This window comes from Geotrypetes seraphini, chromosome 3 (genome assembly GCF_902459505.1).
Source record: "Geotrypetes seraphini chromosome 3, aGeoSer1.1, whole genome shotgun sequence".
NCBI classification, from domain to species: Eukaryota; Metazoa; Chordata; class Amphibia; order Gymnophiona; family Dermophiidae; genus Geotrypetes; species Geotrypetes seraphini.
In genome coordinates, this window is record NC_047086.1 from 276,081,646 (window position 1) to 276,099,383 (window position 17,738).

At 43.3% G+C, this 17,738-nt stretch overlaps 1 protein-coding gene across 4 annotated transcripts in view; it reads left to right on the forward strand.

Moving 5' to 3' along the window:
* Nucleotides 1–17,738, forward strand: part of BIRC6 (baculoviral IAP repeat containing 6) — a 1,530,571-nt gene that overhangs the window by 813,189 nt on the left and 699,644 nt on the right. For all 4 annotated transcript variants that reach the window (XM_033935681.1, XM_033935678.1, XM_033935679.1 and 1 more), the window contains 2 exons: nt 15,174–15,389; nt 16,484–16,667. In XM_033935681.1, coding sequence (XP_033791572.1) covers nt 15,174–15,389; nt 16,484–16,667 — 400 coding nt within the window. The remainder of the gene's footprint in view (nt 1–15,173; nt 15,390–16,483; nt 16,668–17,738) is intronic.

Here is a 17,738-nt window from a genome sequence, read left to right on the forward strand (position 1 = left end):
TGGTGTCAGTTCCCCTGGGATGGTCTCCGTCGATAGAAGCTCATCTACCATAACTACCTCTTCAGTAGGATTACTCGCTGAAATTTCGGCAGCCTTGCTTCCCATTTCTACGGCAGCGGCTTCAGCTGGACAGAGAGGCACTACTAGAAACGGTGGCAACAATGAGATCTTGTGCCCCTGCGGGATCAGTCCTTCTCCACCCTCTCGTGCTGCGGGTCTCATTCCTCCATTCATGAGCAGATTGCCATGGTCCATAAGCTATTATTAAGAAGGACTTTGGGGAAATCCACTCCTTAGTCCTAGGATAAGCAGCACATCATATGTTTTACTATTTGGGGTTTTGCCAGGTATTAATTCATTTAAAATATTTATTCCAGTGCAATAGATGAGACATTCTAGACTAGGGGTGCCCACACTTTTTTGACTTGCAAGCTGCTTTTAAAATGACCAAGTCAAAATGATCTACCAACAATAAAATTTTAAAAAACACAAAGCACACTGTTTGCAGAGAAAATGTTAATTATCATTTATATTTGGGGTGTTTTTTTCAAAGAGGTCAAGGCAGAGGATATAGTACGGAGACCATCTTAACTTCAATGCTTGATTATCTACATGGTCTATTTAGCAAAGGCACTAGTGCCTTAATTCTTCAGCTAGACTTTAGTAGTGCCTTTGATCTAGTAGATCATGAAATATTGTTGAATTGTTTAAACACAATAGGACTTTCAGGAAGGGTCTGGAACTGGTTTCAAGGTATTTTGAAGAAACGATCTTATCAAGTGATTTGCAATGGTAACTATTCTCATTCATGGAGCAACCCATCTGATGTGCCCCAAGGTTCTCCGCTATCGCCTACCTTATTCACCATCTACATTTCCTCTTTAGGACATTTATTACAGAGTTTAAATGTAAAATTTTATATATACGCAGATGACATTTCTATTTTAATCCCTCTAAATAATTTTACCACTGAAATTTTAAACCAGATATCTTCTATTATGACTCAGATAGAACAGTGGACAATTAATTTCAAACTAAAACTCAATATGGAAAAGACCAAACTTTTCTTGGCTAGTCCCAACGACAAAATAACAAACTCATCGCTTCATCGTAATGGTCATGACTACCCAATTATTAAATCTATCAAAATTCTGAGAGTCACACTAGACCAGGGGTGTCCAATGTCGGTCCTCGAGGGCCACAGTCCAGTCGGGTTTTCAGGATTTCCCCAATGAATATGCATTGAAAGCAGTGCATGCAAATAGATCTCATGCATATTCATTGGGGAAATCCTGAAAAGTTTCCAAGTTTATTAAATAGTTTGATTAATCGCCATATCAAAATTCAAGGCGATGTACAAAATAAAACACGTAGTTATAAAACATAGGTAAAATATTATATAAATAAATACTGTTACAAACACAAATCACAATGTTAAAATAAACATAGATTATTGGACATTGTTTAGAAACAAAAGGGAAGTTCATTAATGGTTACAATGTATATTAAAAAAAAAAAAAAAAAAAGGTAATAACATAGGGGGGGGAAAATTACTAAAAATATGATAGTAAAAGATCGTTAATCGCTAAAAGCATCATTAAAAAGGAAACTTTTAAGCTTACTCTTAAATTTGTCTAGATTCTTTTCTTCTCTTATATATGTTGGAAGATCATTCCAGGATTGAGGAGCTGTCACCGAGAAGATAGTAAGACGTCTAGTATTGATGATTTTTAAAGAAGGAATGGTTAATAAATGTTGGTCCTGTGATCTCAATGTTCTAATAGTGGAATATGGAATTAAGACTCTATGGATAAAAGCAGGAGTTTGAAAAATGAGAGTTTTAAATGTGAGTAGACTGGACTGCGGCCCTCGAGGACCGACATTGGACACCCCTGCACTAGACCAACATTTAACACTAGCAGAACACACGAACTTAGTGGTACAAAAATGCTTTTTCACATTGTGGAAATGAAGAACCATAAAAAAATATTTTGATCCTTTATCATTCAGACTATTGGTGCAGGCCTTAGTTTTATCTATTTTAGACTATTGTAACATCATCTATTTAGGAGCACCCAAAAAAATTCTAAGGAAATTAAGGATAATTCAGAATACAGCTGTTCGATTGATTTTTGGTTTAAAGAATGACCATATTAGTCCATATTATCGTTTACTTCATTGCCTGCCTTTGGAGGCAAGAGTATTCAAATATTCCTGTATCTGCTTTAAGCTAATATTGGGATTGTCTCCAGCTTACCTTTTTCCTCATTTTGTGTTGCATAGACCATCAAGAGAAACTAGAAACTTCTACTTATTTGCTTATCCAAAAATTAATGGGTGTAGATATAAGACCTTCTTAGATAGGACCCTAGCATTTCAAGCTGGTAGGCAATAATCTTGGTTAGGTAAATGTATTCAGCAAGCTGTTATCCTATTGCTGTTTTCGGAAATTAATTAAGACCACTTTGTTCGATAAGTTTATTACTTAGTGAGTTTTATTATTGAAATTATATTTTACAAATATTTGTATTTTTTACTGTATTATTGTATTTCACTGATTGTCCAGCTCTTTTTAGTGTAAACTGTCTAGAATTTTTGGTTATGGCGGTATAAAAGAATAAAGTTATTATTTAAAATGTGCAATTTCACCTCAATAACAACTATACAAAATAGACAAATATACCCCTCCCTTTTTACTAAGGGATGCTCATAGGCTCCCTGCACTAAAATCCACTACTGCGATTTAGTAAAAAGAGGGCCTTAGTGCAAAATAGACAGCAGATATAAATTCTCAAAATGGACATATTTTGATCACTAAATTGAAAATAAAATCATTTTTCCTACCTTTGTTCTCTGTTGATTTCATGCATCTCTGATTGCACTTCTGCCTCTGCATCCAATATTTCTTCCCTTTCTGCCTCTTGCATGCTTTGTCTCCTCCATATCTCATTCCATTCCCCAACCAACATTTCTGTCCTTCCATGAGTTCAACTTTTTCTTCCTCTCTCCCTGCCTGCCCCCTGCTACCCAACACACTCCATTCCCTCCCCCAACTTTTTCTTCCTCTCTCCCTGCCCCATCCCCTTTTCTTTCTTTCTGTCTCCCTGCCCCCTTTCTTTCTTTCTCTCTATCTCTTTCTTTGTCTCCCTGCCCCCTTTCTTTCTGTCTCCCTGCTTTCCTTTCTTTCTCCTCCCTGCCCCTCTTTCTTTCTCTCTGTCTCTTTCTGTCTCCCTGCCCCCTTTCTTTCTTTCTCTGTCTTTCTTTGTCTCTCTGTCTTTCTTTCTGTCTCCCTGTCCCCTTTCTTTCTTTGTCCTCCCTTCCCCCCTTCTTTCTCTCTGTCTCTTTCTGTCTCCCTGCCCCCTTTCTTTCTGTCTCTGTCTTTCTTTCTGTCTCCCTGCCCCCACTTTCTTTCTCTGTGTTTCTTTGTCTGTCTCCCCTTTCTTTCTCTCTGTCTTTTCTTTCTCCCCAAGCCACCACTGGGGCTGTCGTCTGGAAACAGGCCCCCCAAGCCACCATCGGGGTGGGGGGGGGGGGAAGGCTGGTGTGCTCGGCGCTTCTGCAGTCGCTGCTGACCTGTTGTTGCGTTGGGGAACAGGGAGAATGCAATGGGCTCTGCAATCGACTCGTATTGCCTTTGCAATCTTCTGGTCGATCGCGATCGACCTCTTGTGGGCACCCCTGTTCTAGACAATAGGGTTATTTCCCCATACCCGCATGCGGCAGAAGGAATCCACTCTGGATTTTTCACTCTGCCTCCAGTGCACTTCCCAGTCCAGTTTAGCATCCTCTACAGTCTTTTCCTTCTGCACGCATGACTACAGATGTGTGTGTTTTGCTCTCCTCAATTTATTATTTTAAATTTGACGTAGTTTTATCCTCTTTGCGGATATTTTTGCGTTTGAAGCAAATTTGGAGCTCTGCCTGCTTGAGAATTCACAGACTTTGGTCTGTAGCTGACTGGCCAATTCCTTTTGGGTACCTGTTGGCCAGTCAGCATAATTTTTATTGGAGCTCAAGGCCGTCCCTGAAGTAGTCTCCCCTTCTGTTAAGTGAGTAGGCACTTACTGGTGCAGGGCACAGCAGGCCGTCCTGGGATGGATAATTTTTGTTTGATACATGCAAGTATAAATAAAGACACTTAAGCCCTGATTCTCTAAAGTGCATCCCGATTTTAGGCGTCCTACAGCTGTCTAATCAGCCAATCGGGATGCACGTTTAAAAAAAAAAAAATGCTCCCCAGGCAAACCTGAAGGCACCTCCGGGAGCCTAGGGAGACCCGCAAGATGCCTAAGCTCGTCTAAGGGCCTTAGGCGGGCCTTAGGCTGAACCTAGGCGGCCCTATGCGTCTCCCTAGTAGAGGAGAAGCTTAAAATGTAGGCCAGCAAAATGATGGCCTACATTGTAAGTAGATGCGGCTGCTATACTTATCGCGGCAAGGGATCTCTCTGCCGCTATAAGTATAGCGGGCCGCGGCCCCCTGACCAGGAGGGTGCCCAAACCCTCTGCCCGAAGACGCACCCCCCCGACACTAACGACTGCCCCCCCGACACTACTGACCGCCCCCCCCGACATTACCGATAGCTGGCAGGAGGGTGCCCAATCCCTCCTGCCCGAAGACGCACCACCCCCAAACCTCCACTCCACCAAACATGTTCTTAGATGGGTCTTGCACGTCTTGAGCCGGCAGGCACGCCTCATCGAAATGAAGCGGGCCCGCCCCTTCCCGGCCCATCCCGCCGAAGCCTAAGGCCTGATTGGCCCAGGCTCTAGAAGCCTGGACCAATCAGGCCTTAGGCATAGTGGGTCCGCCCATCCCCACTTAATCTAAGGCCAATCAGACCTTAGACTTAGTGGGGATGGGCGGACCCGCTGTGCCTAAGGCCTGATTGGTCTAGGCTTCTAGAGCCTGGGCCAATCAGGCCTTAGGCTTCGGCGGGATGGGCCGGGAAGGGGCGGGCCCGCTTCATTTCGACGAGGCGTGCCTGCCGGTTCAAGACGTGCAAGACCCATCTAAGAACAGGTTTGGTGGAGTGGAGGTTTGGGGAGGGTGCGCGCCGGGGGGGGTGCATCTTAGGGCAGGAGGGATTGGGCACCCTCCTGCCAGCTATCGATATTGTCGGGGGGGGGCGGTCAGTAGTGTTGGGGGGGCGGTCGTTAGTGTCGGGGGGGGGTGCATCTTCGGGCAGAGGGTTTGGGCACCCTCCTGGTCAAGGGGCCGCGGCCCGCTATACTTATAGCGGCAGAGAGATCCTTTGCCGCGATAAGTGTAGCGGACCGTGTCTAATCTAACCCGTTTCTCTAACCCGTGTCTGTAACATGGACGCCGATTACAGAATCGGGGTTTAGTTTAGGCCGATTCTGAATAGAACGCCTCTCCCGGGCGTCCTATTCAGAATCAGGGCCTAGGTGTCTTGTGGACCTCGCCTTCAATATAGGCGTCCTGCCTGGGGAGCATTTTTTTTTTTAAAAACGTGCATCCCGATTGGCTGATTAGACAGCTGTAGGACGCCTACAGCTGCCTAAAATCGGGACGCACTTTTAGAGAATCAGGCCCTTACTTTTCATATGATTTGGGGCAACCTAGTTAGCAATGCACTTGTGGTAGATAAGGCTAACGCCCTATTAAGAGAGATTAAAAAAATGAATATGGATTGTAGCCAGAACCAGAAAAATACTAGGAATTAATAGTAAGAATAATCATCATAATATTCAGTATTTATATAAATTGCTGGATAAGCAAAACTATAATTGGCTGCATATATAAAACATTTGTAGAAGTGTTACAATTATAAGTGTTCTTTTTCTATCTCCTCTCTTTGTCCAGTGAAAACACATTTCAGTTTCCCGCCTGAAAGCCTTGGTGTTCTTTGTTCAAACTACCATGCCCAGGGGAATAGTAGGAGCCTCTGGCTTGTGGTGGTTGGAAGGAAGATTTAGAATTTCACATTCCTGAGTACAGACAGTTTATATGTACTTTAATAATAATCATATATGTGAAATATGAATGTTATATATGGCTGGGATCCCAGAGCGTGAATTGTGTGATTGTGTGTGTGTGTAGGTGATAATAAAACATAAAAATGTTTTAGAAAACTATTGAATACTATAAAATTTAGATTTTGGAAAATCCAGATACAACATGTGGAGTATGACATTAATTGACCTGTAAGTTAAAGCTTGAGGGACTGTTACCATAGAAACTTATCTGTGGAATGTGGGAGGGGGTTGGACTGTTCCAATCCTGAGTATTGTAACTTTCTTTAATTTTATAATCCTGTATTAGGTCTACTCTATCCTCATTCTTCTGTCTGCTGCCTTTGACACTATTGATCACCGCCTCCTTCTCGACACTTTTTCCTCGCTGTGATTCCTCGTTCTGATCTCTCCTGGTTTTCTTCCTATCTCTCTCGTCGTACCTTCAGCGTATGTTACAATGGATCCTCCGCCGCTGCCGTCCCGCTGTCTATTGGCATACCCTGAGGCTCTGTCCTGAGCCCTCTCTTTTCCCTATACAATGTTCCCCCGCAAATTCACAGTCCATGGTTCGCGGTCCTGGTCATTCGCAGTATTTTCCAACCGTGAAGGGGAAGCAGGAGAGGGCAGCTGGAGTGCCGGCAAGTGATGGAAATCACTCACGGTATGCTCCGACCGCCTCTTCCTGTTTAAAGTCCGGCCTCACCAATCAGGAGCTGATCCGTTGTTTGACAGTTTAGCCCTTCCCAGATCAGGGGATCTGGGCTTGTGTGCTCCGGATCCTGGTGGTGATCTTACTGTCCTGCGCTTATTTGAGTTTGCAGCTCTGCCTGATCTTATTACTGAATCTTTGCAGGAATTGAACTTCGTGACTCAGACAGCTCTGCGACCTTTCCCTGGCATCCGGATATGAGTTTTATGGTTTCTGAGCAGTTTTGCTCTCTGGAAGGTCCTTTGAAGAGTGCTAGAGCTATTTCCCTGGCGCTGATGGCAGTACATGTGGCAGAAGTGGACAAAGTTAAAGCAGATTTCCTCAGCAGACAGATTCTGGATCCGGGTGAGTTGGTCCTCTCCCCGGAGGAGTTCCAAGCGATTGGAAGACGCTAGGGGCAGCCTTGTTTTGACCTCATGGTCACGGCAAGAAACAAGAAGGTGAAGCACTTCTTCGTCAAAGATCCAAACCAGGAAGCGAGGAGCTTAATGCTTTGGTGCAACCGTGGCCTCCGGGAGTCCTTCTGTACAACTTTCCTCCTTGGTCCATTATCGGCCATATCATTCAGAGGATTGCTTCATTCTGTTGGCTCCAGATTAGTCTCAAATACTATGGTACGCAGATCTGATCAGTCTGTGCCTTGGTCACAGCCTGCGCCTAAGCACCTATCCAAACCATCTCTCTCAGGGTCCGGTGGCCTTGGACGATCCAGATCACTTTGCTGTTGAGCACGCAGCCTTAGAGCATAATGGATATTCTGCCCTTGTGGCTGATATGCTTTTCAAGTCTAACAAGTCATCCACGGTTCTGCCTATGCTGAAGCATGGAAGACTTTCTAACACTGGTGTGCCCAAGACCAGATGGACCCTTATTCGGCTCTGGTCTTGCGGATTCTTGCCTTTCTTCAGGCTGGTTCGGATAAAGGCCTCACTGTGGCGAGTCCAGGCGACCGGACTGTCCTGTTTTGGATCCCAGGACAGTCAGTCCTCTTTGGCGTGGCATCCTGATGTTGCTCATTTCTTGAAGGGGGCTCTTCGTGTCAGTCTGCCAGTTAAACATACTTTCCCAGCCTGGGACCTTAACTTGGTTCTGGTTAGCCTTACCAAAGCTCCCTTTGAGCCTCTTTGGGATGCTTCCGTCTTAGGCTTGCTGATCAAGACTGTTTTTCTGGTAGCCATTATCTCTGCACATAGGGTTTCAGAACTGCAAGCATTGTATTTGCGAGACCCCTTTCTCTGAATTTCAGAGGTGAGGGTTTCTGAGTGGACAGTTCCTTCCTTCTTGCCGAAGGTTGTTTCGGCTTTCCATGTCAATCAGGAAGTGTGTTTGGAGGAAAGTATCAGGTTCTATAATACAGTACTGAAGAAAACTAGAAAAAATTTTTACGGTGACAAAATTACCAGAACCAATAATCAAAGTAGTACTCTATTTAACATCTGGCTCTCCTTAACTCTAACAATGATTCATCTATACATCCTTCCTCCCCAGTAGCGGATGATCTAGCAAAAATTGCTACTATAAGAAACTCTTTTCCATCATTAGTTTCTTATGACTCTCTGGTTCCTAGTGACACCACTTCTACCCCAGTAGACAGATTCTGAGCGACCTTCAAGTATGTATATGAGGCTCAGGTTTCAAAACTGTATCACAAATTAAGATCTTGTAAATTTGTCTTGGATCCATTTCCCTCATACCTATATGAGAAAATTCCCACTCAGGTTATAAATTCTGCCTTACTGTCAGGTCTATTTTCTGAAGAGATGGGCCACATTGCTCTTACCCCACTACTGAAAAAAGTTGACCTAGACCCTTCCTCACTGTCTAGCTACCGACCCATAGCGAACATTCCCCTCCTGACCAAAATGTTAGAGTTACAGGCCTGCACAGCTCAAAAATGATCCGGGGCTGAAACGAAGTCAGAAAATATAGCGAGAACCACAGGTAGTGGCCATGGCTTGCACCCAGAAGTGTGAGGATGTTGCCATGATGACATCATGCGCAAGTGTGACATCATCACATTGACATCTATGCATGTGCAGGGGCCTTCCAGACGGGTGTGCCAGCAGGGAAGAGGGCAGGAGAGCTAAGTACCCTCCAACCACAGACCTCCCAAGCTCTTCCCTAAAACTACCCAAGCTCTGCCCCAGATCCTGCCCCCTTTACGAATTGTAATGCAATTTTTTCTTTTCATTTTTCATATACACACAGTGGATATAAATTCTCAAAACTGACACATTTCAATCACTAAATTTTTTCCTACCTTTGTTGTTTGGTGATTTAATTAGTTTCTGGTTGGAATTCCTTCTGACTGTGCATCCAACATTTTTCATAATCCAGCCCCATCCCCTTTGGGTTCAGGTCTCTTATCTCTTTTCCCTCTGCCTACCCTTCCCAGATCCAGTGTCAGTTTTTCTTTGTACCTACCATTACCTTTGTTCCAGATCTCCCTCTCTCTTCTTCCTCTGTTATGATGTTCCATCTCTCTGTTCTTCCTCAGGGTCTCTCCGCTCTCTGTCTCTTCTGACTGCACCTCCCATAGTCCAGCATTTGCCTCCTGTCTTTCCCCTTTGGTCCAGGCCTCTCTCTTTCTTCTGCTTACAAACCCCCTCCCCCCTAGTCCAGCATTTGTTCTCCTTTCTTCCAGGTCTTTCTCTGCTTCTCTCTTTCTCCTTCCTTCCTCCCTGGTCCATAATCTTTCCACCTCTCTGCAGTCTTTTTCTCTCTCTTCCCTCTATACACCCCCAAGTCCAACATCTGCCCCTCTCTCTTCTGCCTCCCCTTTGTTTCAGGTTTCTCCCTCTATCTTCCTTATAACATTTTGAGTCATTCCCTCTCTACTCCAGCATCTGCTCTGTCTTCAAGTCTGTTTTCCTGCTCCTCATCAAGGTCCTTTTCTCTCTTCCCCCCCTCGATCATTTTCTGTCTCTCTCTTCCTCCCCCCTCCCCCCCCCCAGTGTCCAGATCCAGCGTCCTGCTAGGGCCCTTGCGATGGGCAGGGCCTTACCTCCACTGCTTCCTGCACCCAGCGAGAGGTCGTTTTACACCACAAAGCTAATTGCGGCAGCCTGCGCCCCAATGAGGACCAATTTGCCAAGCTGCTATGGGTCAAGAAAGAACACTTGGCCAAGAACGAGCTGCAGTGCTTGCACAACATTGCGCATTCGCAGGGGCACCCACACCTGTTACGCCGCCCAGCTGGGCAAAGAGCTGCAAGTGGCCCGGCGTTCTACTGCCTCCGTTGGCCACTTCCAAGCGTTGCTGCCCTGCGAGAAGGAGCCCGAGGCTTGGGCAAGAAGAGACATTTCCAGCCGCCGCTTGGTGACATGGCCCCCAAGAAACAGCAGCAGCTGGAGCTGTTGGGTGCGCTGAGCCGCAAGGAGCCGCGGCTGGACGTGAGATTACATTACATTACATTAGTGATTTCTATCCGCGGTTCAAGGCGGATTACATAAAAGTTTTCAGAAATTACATATAAGTTTACAGGAATAGCATAAGAGTTACATATGAATTACCAAAGAGTTGTCGAGATCTTAAGGTGATAAATGTTTGGGTAATAAGAATTACCAGAGAGTTGTCGAGATCTTAAGGTGGTAAGTGTTGGGTAAATAGAGGCATGCCACAAAGAAGCAACTGTGAAAGGATGAGCAAGAGGCTGCATGGAGTAAGAAAAGGCGGGGTGCTGGACGAGCTTGTCACCGGCAAAAATGAAAAAGGTCCTGGCGGAGCAAGGACCGGCAAGAAAGGAAAGGGCCAAACGGGGAAACGGAACAAAAATGGACACTGACTGGACAGGAGACATGAAATGTGTCTCCATTAACCAATGCTGCATCTGTTTCTGTTGGATGCACCTGTATGGACTGGAATGGGAGGAGACTTGTACTTGATTTGAACCTAGCAGGCTGCCATTGGCCATTTCCTCTGCCGCGGTCCCACCCTTCCTCCTCAGGGGCAGGACCGCGGCAGAGGGAACGTGCTGCAGAAACTGACGGCAGCCTGCTAGGTTCATTCTGCAGGCTGCCGTAATTAGCTTTAAAGGGAGGAATCTGGAGGGCGCAGAGGGGGAAACTGAGAAAGACAGCCAGTAGGGAGAGCTGAATTGGGCGCGGGCTGCAGTGAGAGCCATTTTGGGCTGCATGCGGCAAATGGGCCGTATGTTGTACAGGGCTAGTCTATCATATCTGCTCAACTTTCATCATATTTAGAGAGATTTTCCATTCTATTACCATTCTATTGCCAGTATGGATTTGGACCTAACTTCAGTACCGAATCTGTATTGGTCTCACTAATCTCAAAGGTTTAGCAACTACATTCTTGTAATAAGTTTGCTATTCTATTACAATTTGATCTATCTGTGGCCTTTGACGTCGTTCACCTCGACATTCTGATCTACCAAGTTTCTGAGATAGGTATTGATTCTACTGTCTTAGACTGGTTCTCTAAATTCTTACGATCTAGCTCATACACTGTTAATATGAATGGCACCAGGTCATTACCCTGGAAGCCGTTATGTGGAGTCCCGCAGGGATCACCTCTGTCCCCTATTCTTTTCAAATCTATGTGTCCACCTTGAAGCTTTTCAATCTCTCCCCCTTTGAAACACTATATATATATGCAGATGACAGCTTCGTCCTTCTCGAGATAGATTTGAATCTTACTAACCTCACCAAGAATATTATAGAATGCATAATGAAATTTCAATCTTGGGCCTTTACTGTACAAATGAAGCTGAATGAGTCCAAAAGAAAACTACTTGGGCTTGGCCCAAAGTTAGATCAGCTACCTCCGTTTATTCCACTGCCTTCTGGACCTTCACTGCAGATTGAATTCTCAAGCAAAGTTTTGGGCGTCATTATAGACTCAACATTTTCATTTACTGATCATCTTAACTCTCTCTAGTAAAAAAAAAAAAAATTGCTTTTTTAGCCTCCATATATTGAGGAAAGTAAGATCCTGTTTCTATCAGCAACATTTTGCTGTCCTTGTTCAATCAATTAATCATTCTTTTGAGGCTGGTCTACTACAATTTGGTCTATTTAAGTCTTAACCAAGAAAAGTCTTCAAAGACTTCAGCAGATCTAGAATACCGCGCAAATTTGACCATATTTCGCTGCTCTTGCTACAACTTGGACCGTTGTTGTTCAATGTATTTGTAAACGAACTAGAAACGGGGACAAAGTGTGAAGTTATAAAATTTGCGGATGACACTAAACTCTGTAGCAGGGTCAGAACAGCGGAAGAGTGTGAAGACCTACAAAGGGACCTATACAAACTGGAGGAGTGGGCAAATAAATGGCAAATGAACTTTAACATAGAGAAATGCAAGGTCATGCATATAGGGAAAAAGAACCCGATGTTCAGATACAAAATGGGGGGGGGATCAGTGCTAGGGGAAAGTAACCTTGAAAAAGACTTGGGTGTGCTGGTGGATACAACAATGAAACCAGCGGCACAATGTGCAGCAGCCTCAAAGAAAGCGAATAGAATGTTGGGTATCATTAAGAAGGGTATTACAACCAGGACGAAGGAAGTGATCATGCCGCTGAATCGTGCGATGGTCCGCCCGCATCTGGAGTACTGTGTCCAATATTGGTCACCGTACCTCAAAAAGGACATGGCGATACTTGAGAGGGTTCAGAGAAGAGCGACGAAATTGATAAAAGGTATGGAAAACCTTTGACAGGTTGAAAAAGCTGGGGCTCTTCTCCCTGGAGAAGCAGAGACTCAGAGGAGACATGATAGACTTTCAAGATCATGAAAGGCATAGAGAAGGTAGAAAGGGACAGATTCTTCAGCCTAGTGAGAACCACAAGAACAAGGGGGCACTCTGAGAAATTGAAAGGGGACAGGTTTAGAACAAATGCTAGGAAATTCTTTTTCACTCAGAGGGTGGTGGACACCTGGAATGCGCTTCCGGAGGTTGTGATAGGACAGAGTACACTAAGGGGTTTCAAAGAAGGATTGGATAAATTCCTGAAGGATACGGGGATTGAGGGATACAGATAGAGGTAGGGATAGGTTATGAAAGGGTGCAGATAGAAAGATAAAGGAGATTTAAAGGGTTTGGACAAAGATCACCTTACAGGTCATGGACCTGATGTGCCGCCGCGGGAGCGGGCTGCTGGGCGCGATGGACCTTTTGGTCTGACCCAGCGGAGGCAGCTTCTTATGTTCTTAACTCCACTGGCTCCCAGTAATTTCCAGGGTCTACTTTAAATGTGCCTGCCTAACTTTCAATGCCTGGCATTCTTTCCGGCATTCTTCCCCCTTTAATTCCTATATTTTGGAATGCTGTTAGACCTGATATCATCAGATCTATCCAAAAGCTCAAATTATCTTTCCCCTATATTGGAAAATTAGGGAAATCTCATCACTTCAAAACTAAATTCCCTGCCCAGCTGCATAACCTGGGCTCTTTCTAACTATTCTGAAGACATCTAAGAACTTGGCTATTTTCAAAAATGTAAATTTCTACTTCCCCCTACCACCAACTCTCACTGTACTTCCCTTTTAATTTTTGTAAACTATATCAAGCTCCATATTTATAGAGAAGATGCGGTATATAAGCTTAAGGTTTAGTTTAGTTTAGTGTTTGCCTGCCTTTCAGCCGACAGGTTCCAGAACACAGAATTGCCTGTTGAAGAAACTAGACATGCACAGGGTTCTCTTGCGTTATTTGGAGGTCACTAACGAGTATCGCGTCTCTGACCATCTGTTTATGCTGATTCGTTCGATTAAGCGGGATGCTCCCTCTTCTACGGACACAATCCCAGATGGATCTGTAGAGCCATTTCATCAGCCTACATTCTTTCTGGGAAACAGTCTCCTGTTTCTGTCAAGGCATATTCTACCAAGAGTGTGGCTTCTTCGTGGGTCGAAGCCAGATCTTTTCCACCTGAAGAGATTTTCAGGGTGGCAACGTGGTTGTCTATTCACACGTTTGCTAAATTCTACAGAGTGGATGTTGCTGCAAGACAGGACTCGGTCTTAAGGGCCGGCACTGCAAGCCCACCCTGACTATGTGGAGGACTGCTTTTTTACGTCCCTGTTGTCTAGAATGTCTCACCTATTGCACTGGAAAAAGATTATGTAACTACCTAATAAGCTCTCTTACAGTAGATAGGTGAGACATTCTAGATTCCCCGCCCTGTCCTTGCTGTGCCTGCTTACAGCTTTCAGCCTATTTATGCTTCTATCAGCTTTACCACCTCACACTACCTCTTCCCCCCACCCTTTTCTCAGCCCTACGGCTACCAAACACTCTCCCTTTCTTTCAGAGATCCCCACTCTTCCTATATGCATATCGACCATGCCATAGCCTCCATGCCTCTACCACACTCACTCGTATTCTCCTATTCCTTCTCTTGCTCGCTACTGGGAACATCAACCCTAATCCCAGTCCTCCCAATCATCCCTCAGCTACTCATGGGGATCACACCACAATCTAACCAATCTTATTTCTGTTCCTCTCCTCCCCATTCCTTCCTGCCCTTCTCATGTGCCCTGTAGAATGCCTGCTCCATCTCCAACAAACTTACCTTTATTCACGACCTCTTTATCTCTACTCTTTGACTATAGAAAGCTCCACCTGCTAGCACTAACTGAAACCTGGATCTGCCCTGAAGCCTCTGCTTTAGCTGCCACCCTGTGTCACACACACCTCACCCAGATGGTCTTGGAGGTGGTGTTGGACTCTTACTCTCACCATCTTGTAAATATCAACCCCCTCTGCCTCTATTGAAATTTACAAAACAGTCAGTCTGTCCATACTTTCACCATGTATTACTGTTTGGATCAAAATTCCAAAAGGTATAGCCGGTTCGGGTAAGCAGTTCTGCAAAATCTTTTTAATACTTGAATTCCAACTTTACCCTCCGGCCCCTTTTCTATGCCAGGCTCTTGTTAAGTTAATTTTTAGCTTCCATGTTGAACACGACCCTGACAAAGTCCCACATGTGAGAATATTATGCCTGCTTGTCCGTGGAAAAAGCAAAGTTACTTATCTGTATCAGGTGTTCTCCGAGGACAACAGATATATATTTTCACATCCCTCCACTTCCCCTGAGCTGGCTTCATAGCTTTTCTACTGTATTGTTGGTCTCGCATTCCAGCGTGAAGTGGGAAGGAACTTGCGCATGTGCGGTGAGGGCACTGCCTAAGAGATTTAAAGTGACAGTATACTTGGTAGTGTCCACACTAGCTCTATGGATGACATCACCCACATTTAAGAATATATGCCTCCTGTCCTTGGAGAACACCTTTTACAGGTGGGTATAGAACTCTGCTTTTTTGGGGGGGAGGTTTAACATTTTGTAATGTGATGCCTGTTTTTTAAGAGTTTGTATGATGATGTGTAGTGTTATTGTTTGTCAAAATTTTAAATTGTATTTTTTGTGTTTTCATTATGTACGTTCCTTTGTTACCCATATAGAATTGTTGGATATGCAGGATATAAATTTTTAAATAAAGTAACTTTGCTTTTTCTGTACAGCACTTTAAAGATTTGATACGTCTTCGGCGAACAGCAGAATGGCCTCGCTCTACTTTGGATACAGAGGTTTCAACAGCAAAAGAAAGTCCAGATATGGAGCCACTTCCCTTCACTCTCTCCCATGAGCGCTGCATCTCAGTTGTGCAGAAGCTAGCTCTTTTTCTTCTATCAATGGACTTCACATGCCATGCAGATTTGCTCCTCTTTGTCTGTAAGGTAAGCAGTAATGCTTAATTGTGGAAGGGTGGTTTGGGAACTCTAGTTTCTTCTGTTCACTTCTGTTTGCATTATAGGTCAACACAGTTCATAGGAAAACCACCTTTATTAAACAGTATTGATAATGTGTTCCTCTAGGCTCTTTGGTGTCTCCATAAAGGAACAGGGAAATGATGAAGAGGGCAAGAAGGATGTACGTAATCTTTGATGTGGGGTTATATTAGTTTATCAGCTATGTTTATAGCACTACTCCTGGTAATATACATTGGTTAAATGCCAGAAGTTTGGGGCATGTGCTATCATATGATTTACTATGACACTAATGAACCTCAATTTATAAATAAACTACTTATTCCATACAATACCTTACGTCCTTTACGTTCAAATAACCATAAACTTTTAACTATTCCCTCTTTAAAAATGATTGGAACCCGCCGTCAGGATATGTTCTCAGTATCAGCGCCTCAACTTTGGAACTCTTTACCTTTACATTTAAGAGAAATAAATAACTTAAACGATTTTAAAAAGAATTTAAAATGTTTTTTATTCAAGGATGCTTATAACGTTTAGCTTTAGAATTAATTATGAGCTTCTCTTACATGTAACTATTTTTTTTTACATCATTTATAAACTTTTAGCCTATTATATAATAATTAAGAAAAATTTTCAATTGAACTTTTACCTTATAACTATTATCTCTTTTTTATTTTTTTTTTTAATATATATTATTACTTAATGTATAAATAGTTAATTTTTATAATATTTTATGTTATTTACTATGTTAGTAAATTTTAGTATTAATTTGTTAATTTTATAATATTTCATGTTACCTACTACTTTAGTATTATGTTTATTCATACACTGTAATTCGCTTAGATATAATTTTATTAAGCGATTAATCAAATATAAATAAAACTTGAAACTTGAAACTACTATTTGTCCATAACACTTTTTTATATGCCAATAAATGACTATATGCTTTCCACCTATTATTCACTGTTGGTTAAGTAAACTCAGGATTGGAGAATTCATAGTGCCTTCAACTTCATGCCAATTTGTAGCGTTTCTGTTTTTTATTTCATTTTATTTTACAGGTTCTTGCTAGAATTGCAAATGCCACAAGGCCCACGATTCATTTGTGTGAAATTGTGAATGAACAGCAGCTGGAAAGACTATTGTTATTATTAGTAGGAACTGATTTCAACAGAGGAGACATCTCATGGGGAGGAGCATGGGCTCAGTATTCTCTCACCTGTATGTTACAGGACATTTTAGCAGGTGCGTAGTTTGGTGGTAGATAAGGGTACATAAATTGATTGGTAAATTAGAACTTGGTTTGTAGAACCAGGGATGTAGGATTCACTCTTTAAATGTGCTGTGAGGACTGGATTGAGGGTGAGAAAAAATGAGAGCTGTGCTTTCTGAGTTAGTGATTTCAAGGATTATTAGCTGAAACAAACCAAGTATACCTTATGGATGCCATTAGAAGTCAATGTTAACTCTAGTGATTTAAAAAAGTAAATATATCAAGTGAAGTGGTAATGTTTTTGAATTTGTTGTATATTTGTTTTTATTCCAGTTCTGCGTCCCTCTAAATGTTTTTCTAGTCAATAGGTGAGACATTCTAGACCACATGTGCCAAATACAAGGCCCTCGGGCCAAATTTGGCCAGCCTGGCTTTTCTATGTGTCCCATGGTGACTGTGCTCCTTACACTATGTCAGATGGCCAGCTTGAGGGCGATGCGTCGTTTTGCTTATTGCCGCCTTCAGGTGTTTATCTTCTGGCCAGCTCCCTCCTCCTCACTGCCACGCTCGTTTCTCTGCATAAAGCCGCTGGAGGTGGCTCCTCGGGCGTTCCACGGCTGAACTGGAAGCCTTCCCTCTGATGTTGCTACGTCAGAGAGAAGGCTTCTGTCTCAGCCTTGAGACGTGCGCAGGAGCCATCACCCACGACTTTATGCAGAGAAACGAGTGCAACAGTGAGGAGGAGAAGATAAGACATGGAAAAGTAGATAGATTTTGAGAAGAAAGCTAAAAAAATGGAAGAAAGTTGAATATTAGATACATTAGATAGATTGTGAGCCCTCCGGGACAGAGAGGGAAAATGCTTGAGTACCTGATTGTACAAACCGCTTAGATAACCTTGATAGGCGGTATATAAAAAAATCCTAATAATAATAATAATAATATTAAAAGTTAATGCTAAAGATGGATGTATGGCAGAAAGTGAAGGACAGAAAAAACAGCAAATGGATAAGATGGCCCTGGATACACAGTTAAGAGCACAGACAAGGAAGTGCAGCCAGAGACTGGGAAAAGATGGTTTGAAAAACAAAATCACCAGACAA